The sequence below is a fragment of the Talpa europaea genome (assembly GCF_964194135.1).
Source record: "Talpa europaea genome assembly, chromosome: 10".
Classification (NCBI taxonomy): domain Eukaryota; kingdom Metazoa; phylum Chordata; class Mammalia; order Eulipotyphla; family Talpidae; genus Talpa; species Talpa europaea.
This window is the reverse complement of record NC_140077.1, coordinates 56564831-56584976: the sequence shown is the minus strand read 5'-3', so window position 1 is coordinate 56584976 and position 20146 is coordinate 56564831. Positions and strand designations below refer to the sequence as shown.

The following is a 20146-nucleotide window of genomic DNA, read 5'->3' as shown; positions in this document are numbered from 1 at the left end:
TTGCACAAGTTTGAACCCAGACCAGCCAGGGAGCTACCCGCATGATGCAGCAGACCTTTCCTGTCTCGCCTGCTGCTCCCCTCAGCAGTGTATTTCAGTCCGTCTGCCTGTTCTGTTTCCCACTCTGTCTCTGGTGAATCCTCTCACCCCCTGCACCTCTGTCCTCTACCCAAGCTCTTGTATGCATAAATAAATATATCTTTAAGGAAAAACAGATAAGTAGATCAAAAAGATGTGGTACATATACAATGAAATACTACACGGAGATCAAAAAAGATAAACATCCATTTGTGGCAACATGGATGACAGTGGAAGAGCTGATGCTAAGCAAATTAAGTCAGAAGGAAAAGAAATATCAGATGGTATAACTGATGTGTAGAATACAGGAAAACCAAACAAAGAATCAAAGAGAAACTTTGAAAGTGACCATAGATATGATGGGAACAGGAGAGAGGAGGTGGGAAGGGGCAAGACCACAAGGGGGTACGGTGATGACGGTGGGTGCTGTGGAGGTGGGGGAGCTGCAGTGGCCATGTCTGAGGAGAGAAATCATATACTATACAAAAATTAACAATGATGTAAGAAAAAAAGTACTTCATGTAAGAAATATATTGGCAGGATCCAGGAGAACATGCTTTAGAGTGAGTCATAATTTTGCTGGAAGTGGAGAGAGAAAATCACAAATCTGAATAGGAGAGTGCTAATCAATATGAAAGTACTCTATCATGAAAATACCTTGTCTTATGGCAAGGACACCTGGAATTGATCCTAATTCACCACAAAAACACTGCCTAAAAATTGAGAAAAAACAATGACCTATTAAAAAAAAAAAACACACACAGCTAATTCTAGAAGTGTATTGTCAGAGATGTGAACAAGGGGTCAATGGTTCAAAGCTGTCAGAAATTTAGTCTGGATTTATTTTACAAGATCAAAGAAGTGACTCAGAGCTTTATATCCCAGGAAAGTCTATAAATACAGGACAAAAATAAATGGAAATATAACAACATCTGAAGGGTGCAATGCTGTAACTCTAAAAATTATACAGTGTTTTAAACCAATGGTACGTCAATAACGAAAAAAGAAATAAAAGAAATGCAAATTCAAATGACAAAAATGTCATGAATACTTATAAATTGGGAGAGAAGAGAATGTAATAAAAATTCTAACAGAGCTTTGGGAAGAATTCTCAGGTTTTAATGATAGGGTTCTAACTGGCAACTACTCTTTGATGGTATTCTATTGCTCTCCAGAAAAGTCAACATTATGTGTATAATCTTTTTTTTTTAATAATCAGAGATGTGAGCATAGACTTTCCATTGCAGCTATCTTTTTCATTTTAAGTCTGCATTTTTTTAAGATTTATTTATTTATTTATACAAACACTGGGTACAGTAAGAAGTGCAGGAGGGTGAGAGAATTCACCAGAGCCAGAGCAGGGAGCAGAGCAGGCAGAGGGACCGAAATACACTGCTGAGGGGAGCAGCGGGTGGCAGGAGAGGTCTGCGCGCCATGTGGGACCCTCACAGGTGGCCGCGGAGCAGCTGGGGATTGAACCAGTGCCGCAGAGGCTGCAGGCAGATTCGCAACCCAGTGCTCAACCGCTGCGCCACCGGGGAGGCCCCATTGCAGATATCTTGGTGATAATAAAAACAGAAAGAGTAAACCATAACATTCTGTAAATCATCTAAATATTCTAAAAGAGAAAATTGTATGTAATATGGAGCTTTCACATACTGGGATGAATAATATATTTTAATTCAGCCATTCAAATTAAACTTTAGGAAAATAATTCAAGGGTAATAGTTTATATATTTTTTCAAGTTATATAAAAAATGTAAAACAAAATAGAAGACCAGAAAACGCACTGCACATTTGTGGTTTGTGTGATTTATGGTAAGGGGAGAGACTGGTACTATATAAGTAGCTATATGTATAGAAGGGAATTAAAGTAGATGTTTTGCTCACATCACACATCAAAATAAATATCAGATTATATGCCTAATAAAAACAAGAATACTACTTCTTAAAATAAATTGAAAGGACATCTTCATGACCTAAACATAGTGTGTAACAATTGAAAATAATGGATAATGTTGATAATTTCAATATCAAAAAGTCTCCTTGTCACGACAACATTAAGTAAAATGCAAGGTCCCAGAGTTGGAGAAGTTTGAACATGCAACAATGAAAGCATCATATCCTGAATATATGAACAATTCTCACTAGTGAAAAGGAACATTCAAAATGAAAAAAACAGTGGAAATGCACCAGAGAGGTGGATAAAAGACTTAAATAGGCACTTTGGAAAAAGAGTAATTTTGAAACAGCAAGTAAACGTATGAAAAGATGCTCCATGTTGTAAGGGAAATGCCAACCAAGACCACAAAAATGATACCCCTAAAAAATTTAAGATCGGTCCAAATTAGATAGATTAATACATCAATAATGTAGGTGGGGATAATCACTAGCACTTACACAGTATTTGTCCTAATCACTGTTGAAAACAATTTGACATTTTTAATTAAGTTAAATACACTCATATTCATAAGACAATGTAACCCAGGTACATGTGCACCAAAAGAAGTGACATAAAAGTATTCACAGAAGCATTGATTATAACAGATTCAAACTGAAAGCCATTCAAATACTCATCAATGATAGAATGTGAAAATGACTTGCAGATAGCAAATAAAATATCTAAATAAACAGGCATGCAGAAATGCTGAATAGAAAGTTAAAGATGAATATAAGAAGGTAGATACTAATGCACTCTGCTTATAGACATTTAAAAAAGCAAAAGCTAAACTCTAACTATATTGTTATAAATGATTACTTAGTTGGTAAATTGACAACAGGAAATAAGAAACTATTGCCATTACTTGTTATAAGAAAGTGACTATGATGAGAAGAGGTATGCAGGAAGCTTTCTTGGTGATGCATTTTAAACCCGGGTTGCACTTACATCTATGTTCACTTTCTAATAATTTAATAAATCCCACACATATGATTATATCTACACAGTTTTTCTACATACTACACAGTTTTTCTTAGTTTAAAGGACAAGATTTTTTCTAATTAAAGGCTTCAGGAAGTCATTTGCTACATTTCTTCCTCAGTTGGGCAGTAAAGTCAGTATAAGTAATTGTAGTGAGCTGTAACATTTGTAGAGAAAGATAACTGATTCCAACTAATGTAAACAGGCCATGAATTCTCATCAGTCTATAAAACAGAAGTGTGATTTGTATAAAGTTGGAACTCATAAATGAATAATGCAGCATTAAAGGGCACAGCTAGATAAATGGGGCAGGGATTTGTGAGGCAAAAAATAGTTGGTATTTCTTCTCAGACAAATAATAAAATATTTAAATGGAGTATGTATTTTTAAATGGGTGAATGGAAACACAATTCCAAATACGTGACCAAATAGGCTGGCAGCATTTCCATTAGTTTACCTCCATGTAATCTTGTTATCTGGGAATAGCCTTCATTAGTGTATTGTTTCCAGATCTCGTCTCTTAGATGGTAAATTTTGCTCTGTACCAGCATAGATTTCAATTGTTCTTTGCATTATCGCTGCTTTTGATATCATATCTATCTGTACTGGTCTATATGTTGAAATACTAAGTCATATCGAAATGCAATATCAAACTTTCTATTTATCAAGATAACTTATTTACTTATGGGTATGAATGTAATAAGCCAAGTATTCATGTGTATATTTATTATATTTTTCCTACAATGTTTATGATTTTTCACTATAAAAGCTTACCTTTAGATAATTTTAATCCATTAGGTCCTGTTTAATTTTTTAGTTTCAAAGAATCAAATATTGGGTTGGATTTGTGAGTTTTCTAAAATCAAAATGAAAAAGTTTCTGACTATGGAATTTTGAAAAATATATAGCCTAAATATATTCTAGAAAGAAACATCAAAAAGCTATGCACAGTATAACACCAGAGCATAAGCACAAATGTCCAACTAGAGATGTCTAGCTAGCATTTTCAAGATAATGTCTCTAAATAAAGAATGGAGAAAGAAAAAGCAAAGGCAGCAGGCATGCTCAGAGGCAAAGACATGGGAGAGTTCAGAGAACATCTATTAGTAATTATAAGCAGATTAATATTACTAGAAGTTGTTAAAATAATATTGGGATGTATGCTTTGCTTGCTTTATTGAGAATATCCGCTTCAAGCTATGTTATATAGAAATCATTCTGGCAATTACATTGAGGAAAAATTGTGAAGTGACTAGCAAGACTTGTGTCAAAATAACCAATTAAGATGTTGTAACAATAGTTCAGATGAGAAATGAGGACTTGACTACAGTTGTTTGGGGAAAAAATGATAATAGTTTGAAATGTGAAATTATCCAGATTGGTGATTAACTGGATATGAATAGTCAGGAAGAATGAGATGTTTCCTAACATGTGATTTACAGAAATATAAACCAAGACACAGATTTCAGAAGAAGGAGCCCTTTCTGTGGCCATACAAATAAGGATTCAATCTTAAACATATTGAATTTGAAGTGCCCATAGGACATTTAAGTGGGTCTGTTTTACAGATAAATGCCTATTTTAGACTGTAGCTTAAAGAATCAGAAGAGGCTAAAGATGCAGCAGTGGGAGACATAAGCATTCAAGGGTAACTAAAGCTACAGGCTTTCATGTGGGATTTGGTGTGAGTGGAATTTTACAGAAAAAAAAAAAAAAAGATGTGTAGAATCAGAACAATGGAAAATACTTCCAAAATCCAAAGTTTAATTTTGAAGTAGTAGATATTGGCTTTATATTGATAATAGGAGGATATACATATGTCCACACTCAGACTCCTCAGTTTACAAACATTAATTATATGTATTTTTTGGTAATCAACTATACCTAAATAAAACTAGAAAATATAAATAATGCAGTATTAAAGAGGGCTTTAAAGAGCAAACTGGTAAGGAAACATAAGCTTAAACACAAAAACCAGGAACAATAGGTAGTAGAATACCAGCAGTGAGCAAGAGATCCATTTCAAATAGGGCAATGATATTATTCAGACGAAGGTGACATTTAGCAACCAAAAGGTTATTGGGGGGCCTCCCTGGTGGCAGAAGGGGTTAAGATGCAGCCTATGAACCTATCTGCAGCCACTGAACACGAGTTCGATCTCCTGCCAGGGAGCTCCCTACATGGTGCAGCAGATCTCTCCTGACTTGCCCGCTGCTCCCCTCAGCAGTATATTTCAGTTGATCTGCCTATTCTGTTGCCCACTATGTCTCTGGTGAATCCTCTCACTCCCTGCATCTATGGCCTGTACCCCAGTTCATGTATGCATGAATAAATAAATCTTTAAAAAACAACAAACAAACAAACAAACAAAAGGTCATTGGTAAAAATGAGGCTGGGGGCCAATAGCATTCATAGTGCATATATGATTATACAGCTATGAATAGTTATACATATATAAATGCATGAACATATACATTATTTATTTTAATAGCTGAATGAAGACAAAAAGAGTTGAATGAGTAGATGCCCCAAGTAAATACTGTAAAAATGCATTCATAAATTTTCTAACCCATTTATAAACTGTTCATTGACGATCTGAAAGATCACCAAGTTCCAAAAAAATTCACAAGCAATAAATATCCATTATAAATATTTTTTTAGGTAGCAACATTAAAATTATGTCACCAATTTTTCAAATTGTGTGGGGCTTTTTTCCTTACTCGACTGAGTACAATGTTTGCATTATATAGCTTGACTTGACAAAGAGAACCCATAAAATTCCCCACTTGTGGCCCACTTAAAAAAGAAGTATTATAGTTTCAGGCACTGTTGAATGTCATGCTGAGCTACAAAAGATAAATAAAACACTATAAAGCTCCCCACCTTCATTTCATTTTTAGAACCCCACATAGGGAGATGACAACTACATAAATCAGAAATAGACCACTAAGGTTCAGATTTATTTTGTTTAATATTAAATTGTATAGTTGAAGAAAATATCAATTTCTTTTTAAAATAACACCATCACTACCCTTCTAAACACTGCAGTTTACTAATGTTTGTAAAACTGCTTTAAATGTTTAAAATTGAATCTCTACCACTTCATCACAGCTATGATTTAACATGCAGATCTCAAATTGGGAACACATTTGTATTTCAGGCAATATAAAATCAGACTCTTTTGTTTTAGAACTGAAAGAACATTTTGTTGATTCAGAGTTCTATTTTTGTTATGTAGAGCTATAAGTCAGTTTAGAATAAGAATTTCTGTAAGTTATTAACTGAAATTTTGCTGGGCAACATTTACTGTATATTATCTGCAATTCTGAGAAACTTGTTTGCATTTACCAGGTAATGTTCCTAAGCACCTTATCTGATGCATTTTTGCATGCATTCATGCTTAGAGCTACTGTGAAAATCAGAGATGACGAATTTGAGACTCTGGAACTTAAGAACTCCTCAATGAGAAGTTACCATGAAGGCTAGGCATCTTTGATACTCACCCAAAATACCCACTCACAGTGAGGCACTGAAGCACCTGTGTCAGCAAATGTGCTGAACTATAAAAACTATCTCATTCTCCTATATGGTAAATTTTGTTAAGCAAAGAGAAACTCTTTGTGACTCTGTAGCTGACACTGTGTTTACTGAAACAGATCTGCCTTTATCTTCTAACTCCCAAGCTAGATTCAAAAGTGAATCCACCGGGCATTAGTTGAGAAGAAAAATGAAAATACAGACACTATTTTGAGGTAAGCATTGTGATTCCACACTTCTGAAGACCCAAGGTTTGCAATGGGACCAAACTATCCACCTGACTCTTACACATTAGAATGAATTATTATTCCCTACAAATCATTCAGGTTTTTGAATAAATAAGATCTAGAAAACACATCAAAGCAGTTTACCAAACTTGTTTAAAATTATATATCCCCAACAAAAGAACCAGCATGATTACTCTTAACTATTTACCTTATTTAATAACAGGTAAATACAGACATGCATATATAAATTTTATATACTTTTTCTTCTTCACTCTTTCTCTCTCACACACACAGACGCACACATACACACAGAAGTTAGCTTAACTCAGAATCATTTGTAGCACCTGCTAAAACACAGGCTCTTGATCCCTATCCCAGGGTTCTGATACAGTTACCATGGGATAAGCTCTGGGAACTTGTTTTTCTAAATCATATTCAGTGTTTGAACCTAAGTTACCACAATAAAAAAAAACAACACAATTAAAAAACATCCTACTGGGGGCCTCCTGGTGGCACAGGTGGTTGAGCACCGCAGTGTGAAGCTGTCTGCAGCCTCTGCAGCACCAGTTCAATCCCAGCCGGCTGGCAAGAATCCAAAATGGTGCAGCAGACCTCTCCTGTCTCGCCCGCCGCTTCCCTCAGCAGTGTATTTCCTCAGTCTGTCAGTTCTGTTCCCCACTCTGTCTCTGGTGAATCCTCTCACCCTCCTGTGCATCTGGCCTGTACCCCCATTCTTGTGTAAATAAATAAATCTTTAAAAAGAAATCTCACTGGTCTTGATGCTGATATTACTTGCTACACGTGTGAACTACTTACTGCATGTTCTTACTGACTCAGTTAAATATGAGCAAATCATAAAAAGTGTGATCATAGGACGAGCTCCTGTAGTATAATGGTTAAAGTCATTGAGAGTCATCAAATATACACGATGAGAAGCACTTAACATAGATTATGGCACATACAAAGAGTTAAAAGGTATCATTACTCATTTTATACTATAGTCAGTCTAACAGCCTCTTTCAATGCAACCTTAACTGGAATCATTTTAAGAGAAATAAGCAAAAACATGAAATCCAGGATTGCACACCTGAATTCCATCTTGGTAATTTCAAATATTTTTAACTCCCTTTAAATTTCTAAAATAGCCCACAAATGGGAATACATGCATATGAAGATTTATATAATATATGAGAATTTGTATGTTTGTTATGACCAAAAGCCAATGCTACTGTCTGTAGGAAAATTGTAAAATAGTCACTTATTAACTTAAATAATATTTCATACTTTATTAAAAACTTATTCAAAAAAGCATTATTTTGGGAAATGCATAGTATAATTCACAAATCAGAAAACTCATTAATAATAGAAGTAGTTGAATTTGTTTCATAACACTGTTAATATTATTAAATTTTAAATACTATAAGTAGTGATGCTTTAAAATTGTTTAATGCTTTAATATAATCATAATAGTTAATAAAAACCAAGTGCACATTGACTATGTATTATGTTAAACATGTACATATATTATATGTATGTGTTAATTCTTCCAATTATAAAACATGAAAAATCATATTACCCCATTTTATGCATATATAACTCCAGGTTCAGAGACACCAAATAACTTTAATATTTAACATTATTCATTTTGATAAATCATATTTGAACTCAAGTGTCTTATTCTAGAGCCCATTCACCACTTTAATAAGTTTTAAATATTGTTGGAATGTTGGGTCTAAAATTATGGAAATATATGAGCTAGCATAAGAATACTTAGTGAGGGCCTCCCTGGTGGTGCAAAGGGTTAAGCACAGCACCATGAAGCTAACCACAGCCTCTGCAGCACGAGTTCAATCCCCAGTTGGCCAGGGCATTACCCACATGGCACAGCAGACCTCTCCTGTCTTGCCTGCTGCTCCCCTCAGCAGTGTATTTCAGTCAGTCTGCCTGTTCTGTTCCCCACTCTTTCTCTGGTGAATCCTTTCATCCCCACACCTCTGGCCTGTACTCCAAACGTTGTGTGCATAAATAAATCTTTAGAAAAAGGAATCAACTTAGTGAGCAGAGAATAATGAATTTATCATGATATGGAAGGATTATAACAGGTGAGGACTGGAAGAGAAAATAAGAAGTCTGGTGCTTTTGTGTGATGAGTCTTGAAGCTATGGGCAGAGCACAGTGCAGGTTAAAGGAAAGTGAGGGTGGAGAACTGATCACATATCCAGGAGACTGCTTCAGCAAATACATCTCAAGACCCAGTGGGCCTCTATGGAGCTTATGCTGTATCCTACTGTTATAGATTCCCTAGAAAGAACATTTCTGGTGCTTGATCAGAGCTCTGAGGGATCTAAATTCAGGGCTATAGGAGATTTAATCATACTTTGATCAGGTGCCTGCACACCTGGAAATTTGGGACTAAGAGTTCTGCAGGACCTGTTATAATGCCTCTTGGCTTTGAGGCCCATTCTACCAGCAATACTTATGGCCTGTGTCAGGATATGCATATGCACTCTCATATCTTACATGAAGTACTTCGAAGGATATTGAAAAAACATGACAATAACAAGTAAAGTCTTTGTACCAGCTGCAATTTCATAGGCTTTCCTTGCCTTGCCAATCTGAATATAATGTTTTTAATCAATTTTCCAGAAATCCTCTAAACAAATCTACCATTATTGTCAGACCATTGCCTTGCTCTCAAATTGCCTCTTCAGTTCAATTTTGCCTTGTGTCACATCTGTCTGGGCTCTTTCTTTCTTTGTTCTCCTTTTCAGCCTATAATCACACTACTTTGTCAAGGTACTGTAGATGACACACTTTCCCCATGACCTCTGACAACTCTATCTTAAGCCTTTGTGGTATTTCTCATTCTTTATAGTAAATAATAGGTGTGACACATTTGACATATGACACAGAGACAAAGAATCTATTCTCACTGTTTGCTAAGTTTCATTCAGCATACATCTTTTCTCCCCAACTACACTGCTACTACAAGTGCTTTGAGAAGATAAGATTCTCAGCTTTAAATGGGATATACTATACATGTGTATAGTGAGTTCTATATTAAACAATTACTGGATTATTTTTTATATACCAAAAGTTTCTTGCTTTCTATATTCTATAATTAGATGATTCCTTATTCAATAAAGTTTGGGACTACAAAAATACTACTTTATTATAAAAATTAAATAAAAATCCCTTGGCATTTGAATCTGGACACTGGATAATTCATACTAAAATATCATTAGAACAAAACACAAAGTCAGTAATTCAAATTCTATACAATAATTAACCATACTTTTTTTGGTTTAAGGCATGGCAATATTTTTGTGACAATTAAAATTAAATTTTACAAGTGGAGCATGAGTCATTTAGTAAAACTGATGTATTATATAATTAGCATTAGGTAGCAACAGGAGGCCATTATGATGCATCAAAATTCCATTCTATGAACATTATAACTTCACTGAAACTCGAAAAATCAGTTGGATGCACCTGCTTTGTCTGTTTTCCTTTTTCTTTGTACTTTCAAACTCATTTAGCTTTTAGGAAAACATGTTATTGCCAAAAGTCTAGGGCAATTTTTGTACTATCAAATTGATGCTGAGGTCTATATTTCAATTTTTAATGCTGGAATAATTTATAGAGACTATTGCTCATAATACCACAAATTCCTTAAAGGAAAAGACACATAATAACAAGGAAAATTGACAAAAAATGAGAAAGGAAAAATAAAAATTAATTATCCATGTTAACATACACTTTTGTGTTATTAGTTGCATATTCCCTATGGGCTTAATCTCTCAAATACTAAATATATTAAGAGAAATGGGAAATATAACTTTCTGAAATTATTTCAATACCTTTTTATATCAATAGTCAATAAATATGACTAAATGATTTTTTTAGTTTTTGTCAATGTGACATGTTAGAGTGACAACTCTAGTCTAATTATTATTATGATTAGACAACTCAATACTTATATGTCTGGGCTATTATACTTGCGTTTGAGTTCAGCTTCCTGAATTTAGAATCAAACAACAATGCAATACTGCATACCATCCTAGAATTTCACCTTCTATGTCAAAAAAAAAAGAAGAGTTTATAATGTGGCATGCCTTTTTACTGCAATTATGACATCTTACATGCTCTCATTTTTCTATTTTTTTTTTCACAAGCCATCATCTCTCCTGAGACAGCTTCCAACTCACTGCAATTGATTCCTGATCAACATTTATCCTTTGTGAGTCAATCTCAGCATGTGGCATGGCTCCTTTTCTAAATTTTCTGCACATGGTTCTATTATTATCACCTTGTTTGGTGTATAAGAAACTGTTATTGTCCTATGCATATGCCATACAGCTAACATATCTCTGGCTAACCTCCATCTGTCAGTATCTAGAACCTAAGGAAATGCCCCTGTGATGGAAATGCAGAGGAATGTCTGTCTGTATTTAACGGATGTAGGAAATACTGAAAATGTGTCTTCCATCACGGGTTGGTGACCAAAGACACTCAGGAGTGAGCGTATAAATTTTCCAGTTTCATCATTTCTAATGATCAATAATTGTGAAGCATTTTTGGGGTATCATTTCTCAGAATTTGTCCCTGGGATTAAGTGCCTATATTCCTTAGGATAGCTGGTTTTTTATCAATGTCTTTATTGGCTTCCTTCTCTGAATTACATCTTTATTTAGTATTCGTTTTAATGGTACTTCACAAAAAATTTTTATATATGAATCTTTATCACTTTTTTTTTTCATTGTTGAATCCATGGTAAAACTGTTGACAGCAAAGGTATTGTGTAGTTTGCAGCTAAGAAGGCAGCAGAACCCTGGGCAAGCTGTAATAGCACAATTGCTGTGGCTCTCACCTGAGTGAATTGGGGTGGCATCAAGACACAGGGTATGTATGTCTCATGCAATTTCTCCAGGATTTAAGAGAGATACTAAAAATAAGAATGATGACTATGACGCTGACTGCTGTATGTATTATAAGTTTTCTGAGGAGGGTTCAAACTAGTTAATCCAAATCTCAGGACATAGTATAAAGATCACACTATAATAATCACATCCTCTTTTGCAGCCATAAAAAAAATATACAAGAAAACAGACCCATTGCTTGATGGGAAAAAGTAGAAGGATTGTAGGGAAGGCTTGCTTCAATGCATTATCAAACCTCCTATTTGAAATAAGGCCTTAACAGGGAAGAAATAGGATCCTGAAACCTGAACTTGAGATGCCTGGGTAATTGTTAGAGAAGAAATCTATTTTGTTTTATTTTTTAATTATTATTATGTTATACATCATTGCTCATTTAAAAAAAAAAAAAAAAACATTTGCTTCTCCCCACCCTCTCAGGTGTAGTCCCCACAGAGTTTCCTTCACCAATGCACCTGTGCACCATCACCTCAGTATCCTGTGCTCCTCCCTCCCCCCTCTGATCCCTCTCCCTCCTCCTCCCCTGCAGGATGTCTCTGGTTTATAATTGTCTGTTTTTGCTTTGTTGTGTTTTGTACTGTTATTATTTTTTTTACACTGATGTCTTATTTGGTTCACCTACATTCCTGCTATAAGTGAAACCATCTGATAATTTTTTCTTTTTCCTTTTGGCTTATTTCACTGAGCATAATTCCTTCTAACTCCATCCATGTTGCTGCAAATGGCATGGGTTTATCTTTTTTTTTTTTTAATCTAGAGAACATAGATCTCTATATGAGCCAGATGCTTCAAAATTGATTTTTCCTCAAGATTTACCTCCATCTTATGATTTCTAAGCCATGAGTTTAATCAAGACCAAGCATGGTCCAACTGAGTACCTTTTATCTCTGCTGTTAAATAAAAGGGTTTACTCATCAAAAGAACTACAGAAATTTGCTGTGCTTTGACAAATGCCTAGCAATGAATGTTGCCTATGTTGGACAAGAGATGTGTTTGAAACATAGGTTCATAGTAGACACTAAAGATAGTCTTATATAACGAAGTGCATTTATATATAAATATTCATATTTTGGGGTGTGTATTTCCAAACTCATATCCAAAGGTACAACTAATTATATATTACTCTAAAAATACTTTATTATAATCTCAGAAAATGAAAAGATAAAGAAAAGACAACTGTTATTATAGTGATTATTTCATGCTACATAATTCTATATTTACACAAACACACACACACACAACTCCACTTACCCTTACTTGACCCACAAAGGCATTGGCTTCTTCTTCCACCACAGAGAGATTTCTAGGCAGATAGGGATCGAACACTGGAGCGTTGTCATTGACATCTGTTACCACCACATTTACTGTGGCAGTTGAGGTCTTGAAGAAAACAGGATTAAATGTGAGAAAAGTACTTTTCATTTTTATGTCAGTTAAATGGCCATGCTAGCATTTGTGTACCTGGGAATTATTTTGTATTTCTCACTACTATTTCTAATCTTTAGTTTTCTGAAAAAATAAATAAATAAAAATAAGGCTTAAAACTTTCACACTCCTAAAAAAATCAATAGATGGAAAAAACAAAACACGATATTAAAGGGAAAATATATTTTTTTAAAATGTCAAGTATTTCCTGGAGTTTACATTTAGAAAGTGATTTTACCTTTATCTTATTCACATGTTATGGGTGGAAGGCTTTTGTTTATACACACATGCAACCCATTTTCTTTAAAATGTAACATTTATATTTTTACATTACTTAAATTTTTCAATTTTCAAAAAAAAAAAAAAAAAACTAGCATGTTATAAAATAGCATGGTAAACCAAATGGGCATTTCAGGTAAACAAATGTTATGAGAAAGTGCTTGAGGACCATATGTTACTCTGTAAATGTTATTTTATGATTATATTGCCTAAAGAAATGGTAATCAGACAAACCTACCAGTACTATGTGCTACCTGATTAAAAGGTAAATCACTGGCCTGGTGCAACCAGATAATATCATGTATGTTAATACCTTTCATAATCAATGTGATTATGTGATTAAGTGACATAATATGTGACTTAAGCTGGAAACCACTTTCTTTAATTAAAGCCTGAGTACTTGCATGCCCATCCCCCAGCTTAGTCACAGTGTAGGACTAGTCACTGAAAGGATGCTCATAAAAACTCCATTATGCCATAATGTTCAATACTTAATAACTTATAAACAAAAAACAGGAAGAAAAGTCAGGGTCAAAAAGTACCCAACTTTTGTTTTAAAAAATTATAGACACAATTTGTACTAATGGTAAATGATTTGGAGAAAAACCCAAAAAGCTGGCATAAAGAAATGACTAAAAGGGAGTGAATCTGAAGAGATTTTGGTTATAATCATGGGGCTTCTCAGTCAAAAAAACCCAGTATTTCCTAGCTAACAAGGAGGAGTGAGCTGGTAATACTCCATGCTCTCAGCTGGGATCACCCAAGTTCTAACTCTGAGTAACTGTGGGTGCAGTCTTCACCAGATCTTCCTCAGATTAAAAAAAACAAACAACAAACTGATATTCAATCTGCCACCATTTTAATAAAAGCAAGAGTAAATCCCCTTCTGAGCAATATAACTTTATCCCAATTCCCTATGATTGTTCATATATAGCATCCATCAATCATTAAAAAGTTATCATACAAAGCAGGGAAGTCTTAGGTATTGGTAGTGGTTTATTCCCTTTTTTATTTACTGGCTCTATCAGAGGGCTTATTCTTTGAAAATTCATAAAAATATTCAACATTATCTGTACATATTTCTATATTTAAAAGTTCAATAAAATCATTTAAGGACATGCACAACTATGAACAGAAGAGCATTCATAGCAAAAACCTGCAGACAACCCACATGTCCATCAATAGTATATGGTCATGAAGATTGTGTAATGCATAAGATAAAAAATATGTAGTGCTAAGAATGAACAGCTACTGTGAAATTAATCACATGGCTGAATTTCATGAACATGAGGTTGAGTGAAAGAAGCCAGACACACAAAAAGTACATATTATATCATTCCATTATATGCATTTCAAAGGCAGGCACAATCTCTCCATGGTGAGAGAAGTAAAATAGAGGTCCCAGCTGCAAAGACAGTGGAGTAAGGTCTAGCATGGTCTAAATGCTGGGCTTCTGAAGTGCTAAGTAATTTGTTTCTTGCTCAAAGCGAGGATTTTATATATACAGATGCATATATGTGTGTGTGTATGTGTGTGTCTCTGTGTGTGTTTCACTATGTTAAAAATTCATTAAAATTTACAGATATGGCTAGTGTTCTGTCCTGTGTGCATATCCCCATGAAATCAATAAATTTAAAAGATGCATACACACAAATAATCGTGTATAGATGTATGTGAATATGTATAAATACAAATGTTATCTGACTAAATGAAATGCAGATAACTTTTTTTCTCTCTTGGCCATTTTTATATATTTTCCAATTTTTTCCCCAGGAAGATTACATTGCTTGTATGCCTACAAACAGTTTAAAAAATGTTATTTATTTAAAAGTTGTTCTAAGTTGAAATCAGTAAAACAATGTGTTTTTCCTGTAGTAGTTAGTTCTCAATTTGCCTGAGGGTGAGCAAGGCACTAAAATTGACAGCCTGAAGTCAAAATCAAAGAGTAACCACACTAGTTTGCTGTTTTCCAAAAACTACTTGATTTTCTTTATGCCAACTTCTCTATTCTCTCTCAACCCACTGTCTGTTTTTCACTTTTCAAAATCTTTTTCTCTGTTTATAAACATAAAAATATATATGGCATTATAATTTATATGCACTAATATGAATTAGCAGAGCATTAAAGAATATCTCACATTCATTTTAAAAAGTTAAGCTTCTGGGAAACTTATTTGAGAAACACTAAAATACTAGATTCTTTTTCCCAACAACCAAGAAATTCAAATCTGACTTTCAAAGCTAATGAACAAGTGACTAATTCTTTTTAAAAATTACATTGTCAACAGTTATTATGAAAGGAGATTCAGAAAATGTGTCAATTTTTAAAATACCATATATACATACATATATACACATGTGTATGTATATATTACCATCTGTACTGCTTTCAAATTCTCATTAAACTAAGTATATTAAAATTCCAAGTTATCTTGAAATTCAAAGTTATTTGAATTTCATAAATTACTCCTCTAGTACACATTTTTCCGTTTGCTAATATTTACCAAATTTTGATTAAATGGTTAAATGTTCAACCTCTATACTTAGTTGTTTGTTCATACTGTCATATTTAAAAGAATTTTAGGGAATAATATTAGTTCAAGGCAAAGCAAAGATGCTTAGACTTATTGCCAATCTAAGGTTGTAAAACATTATAAGTATTCACTATAAAATTCATAACCCAGTGATTCAGGCTTTAATTCTAGAACATTTTAGAGAAAATAAAATCCATGACAGAACCAAATTATTTTTATCAAATCTTTGAGTAGGAAAACAATATTGCTGAACACATGGAATCTATTAAGAAATGCCACATGACAGAATAACTTATCTAAAATAAAAATGCTTGCCAGTTGGAAATGGCAACAGATAAATCTGTTTTAAAATAACAAATGAAACACAATTCCAATCACTATTTGCATATTTACATATTCTGCTGTAATTTTCGTATTTTATTTATTTATTTTTTTGTTGTCTATTGGTTGATGGACACAACCACACAACCTACAAATTATCTTTCAGCTCAATGTGGCTACTTATAGATAACAAGATGTATGGAAAAAATCCACAAGCTGTGTTTTCTGAAAAGTTTTGGTTTACTATAGAAAGGATGCAGACTACTCTGGCTTTCATCTTACCCTCTGCTTTTCTGCAATGGATATCTCATGCATGGACCTGTTGTGGGCACCTTGAGAACATTAGGTAACAAGGGTGAGTGTAAAAGTAAACAAACTAAAAATATCTCAGAGCAGAATTGGAGAGGAGGTATTTCTGATGGTATTGCTGAACCCAATCATAAGCTCTTTTCAGTCTCTATCTTGATTTCTTTCAATTTGAAACAAACTTTGTTTCTGTTGTCTTGGACTTCTTTCTCATTGCTAAATACCTAAGCACTAATACTGCCAAGATTGTGGAAGGTATTCAGGGCATGATACCCCAAATTATTCCTCTTCAGCATACTGACAATTTTTTAGTAAGAACCACTTGAAAAAACAACAAATACAAGAAAAATACTGTAGTCAGTTTTCTTTTACCTATATGCAGGAAATTAATTTCCAACATGAAAGACAGCATCACTATATACAGTACTACAGGAATAATAATATTCTTATGACCAAGGACAAAAAGTTGAGATAAGAGAATTCTGAAAAAAAAAAAAAAACTGTAAAATAATTTTTATTGTCCTTTAGTCCCTACATATAGTTCAGACAATTTTCTTGTTTTTCAATATAATATAAAAACATTAGTTGTTCAGAATAACATAAAAGCAGCTAGTTTTTGTTATTTCTTTGAGCATTATTTCTTAATGGGATACTCTGTTATGCAAAACTTATATTATGCTTTCTCCTGTTAATCTTTATCAGTTTAATATTCAGACCCAGCCAGCAACACTAAGAGGAGTGAATTTAACTTTTACTTCCCCTACATTGTTAATCAAATAATTTTTGTAAATATAAAAATTGTGCAGATTTTCAAATAAAATGCCTTTTTCGTTCAGATTAATTGGCCTTAATTTATCAGAGAAGCAAGGAATGTTACAAGGAAACTTTCTAAAAAGAGAAAATAGAGTGTTGTTCCTTTAAAAGAAACTGAATCATTTTGGAGCTCTCCAATATGTTACTGATTTTTTTTTAATGAGGTAAAGTTTAACTGTTTAAAAAGCTAAAATTTTAAAAGCTCATTTCAGCTAAAATGTGAAAATATTGGATGAATGGTAGTGATTTTTAAGAAATCTGCATCACAAATTAGGAATTCATTTCAAATAGAATTATCCAACCCTAGAAAATAAAATTTGTCTTTATTTGTAATACTTGAAATCAGAATATATATAATGATGTACTCATTTATATGAGATATTTAACTTTTACATATATAAGATTGACTTATATATAATAGTTTTTCATCTAGTATTAATGAAATGTATTTAATAAAGGAAAAATGTAAGAACATCAGACAAAATTTCCTCAATATTATCTACAAAACATAGCAGTGACTAATAGAATATGAGTACTCTCCAAACTCACTTTGGCATGATAGAGGTAGATTTTTGTATTAAAATATTCTAATTATATTTAATTCACACAAACTGCTGCAATAATATTGATTTAAGAAAAGTCCATCTACTGGGGTCTGTGAAACCATGATTACTAAGGTTAAAAGGTTAAGATTACTATAACTCTATAAAAAATTTATATTTACGTGTTTCAGTAAGAAATGTGCTATCAAAATGTCAGAAATTGTTATTTTATAATAACTTTCTTAATCAGGAATCTACTATACATGCTCAAACATAAGTACATTCTTAAAATTATATCAGTAATCTTTTTTCTCTCTCTCTCCCCGTCCATCTTGGCGGCTGTTCTTGGTTGGGGGCCATCCCGCACCTAAGGCAGGAAGATGGTGGCCGCAAAGAAGACGAAAAAGTCGCTGGAGTCGATCAACTCTACGCTCCAACTTGTTATGAAAAGTGGAAAGTACGTGCTGGGGTACAAGCAGACTCTGAAAATGATCAGACAAGGCAAAGCTAAACTGGTCATCCTCGCCAACAACTGCCCAGCCTTGAGGAAATCTGAAATAGAGTACTACGCCATGTTGGCCAAAACTGGTGTCCATCACTACAGTGGTAATAATATTGAATTGGGCACAGCGTGTGGAAAATACTACAGAGTATGCACACTGGCTATCATTGACCCAGGTGATTCTGATATCATTAGAAGCATGCCAGAACAGACTGGTGAAAAGTAAATCATGATAAATTTTTCTTTAATAAAACTGGCTAGAGCTTGTTTAAAAAAAAAAATATCAGTAATTAAATTAACTAAACAAAATTGTTTGAAATAGAAATGTTTCATTTCTACTGATATGATTAATACAAATTTTTAAAATAAAACCAATTTAAAAGATCAGAATTTTAAAGCTAAATGAGACCTTATAGATAATAAGAAAGAGAAAACAAGAAAAGCTCTTTGACCTGATCAAAACAAAACGAATACACAAACAATTGAAAAATGCTTTTAGAGAACTTAACCAGTAATTTTAATCTGGAATTTATTTTCAGTTTTTCAAGTGAGACTATGCTAGACATCTTAATGCATTATTTCTTTTCCATCTGTTCTCTTGTTTTTTAGACATTTTATTTTTAAGGCCAGACTTAGAGCTGTGCCAATATTACTTCCATTAATATATGATTTATAATCTGACACATCTTAAAAATATATATTTTGTTTTATTTTCCTAATGTAAAACCTGTCTTCTCATTATTAATTTTATTTTACTCAAGTTATACCTTTTACTCTATGTAATTACTCTACCTTAGAATTTTCCCACAGATTTTTTTTTTTTTAGCCAGCTTACTCATAAAACTTAATATAAGTCAAGTTCTTCAATTATTTTCTTCTTGAGACTCTGGCTTCATTATTTATATCTAACACAGGCACACTATATTAAGCAAGGACATTGCATATATAAACATGTGCCTTAGTTTTATGTTTCCACATAGTCTAATATGTGAGTACTCTCTATTGCCCACTATTTACTAAAAGTGATCTGTATGTTGTAATTTCTATATAAAGCTGTAGAATGTCTGAAAAACATCAAATAGGTTGTTACGGGAAGACAATTATTACTAAATTTAATTTATTATTCCTATATATTATTCTCATTCATAATTAGGATGATCAAGCTGCTTTATATCAAAATCAAACTGTTTATATATTTTACCACAGTAAAATTTTCTCAGAAATCTGTAAATAGGTGTGAAGAGAGAATAATATGCCACCAACAAATCTGTCATAAAAATCGAAGAAGTCATTTCAAGTAAATTGGAGATATATTGCTATTTGAATTAGCTGAATCTTGCTTACCTATACTTGATTTGGAATTATTTCTAGAAGACAGTGCTACATTGGCCCATAAGCAATTGACTAACGACTAAATGACAGATAGAAATAGTCTAATGACATGTTATCCAAAAGCGAAATATAACAATGGTTAAAAATCAGAATGGTAGTGGTTATGAGTAGGATAATTTGAAGAATACGATAAAATGATTTCAAAGCACTCCAGAATGACTAAACAAATTATTTTTTAAAAGTGATTTTAAGATACAAAGGGATTAAAATTCATCTTCTAGACTCACACGCCCATTTAAACAACTTCAATCATCAAATATTAGTTAGGGTTCTGAGTGTTGCTTACACATTATCTGTGGAGTCTGGTTTCTTAAATGCTCAAGGTATTAGCCA

General features: G+C 33.3%; 2 protein-coding genes across 2 annotated transcripts in view; one reads left to right on the top strand and one right to left on the bottom strand.

Moving 5' to 3' along the window:
* The window catches only part of PCDH15 (protocadherin related 15), a gene marked incomplete at both ends in the record, with an annotated part of 665703 nt that overhangs the window by 194309 nt on the left and 451248 nt on the right, over positions 1–20146 (bottom strand). The window contains one exon of the mRNA XM_084244834.1: positions 12951–13079. Coding sequence (XP_084100960.1) covers positions 12951–13079 — 129 coding nt within the window. The remainder of the gene's footprint in view (positions 1–12950; positions 13080–20146) is intronic.
* Positions 18300–18647, top strand: LOC311178254 (large ribosomal subunit protein eL30-like; the record flags this gene model as incomplete). The annotated part of the gene is made up of 1 exon (XM_084244684.1): positions 18300–18647. The coding sequence occupies one exon, from the start codon at positions 18300–18302 to the stop codon at positions 18645–18647; it is 348 nt and encodes a 115-aa protein (XP_084100810.1).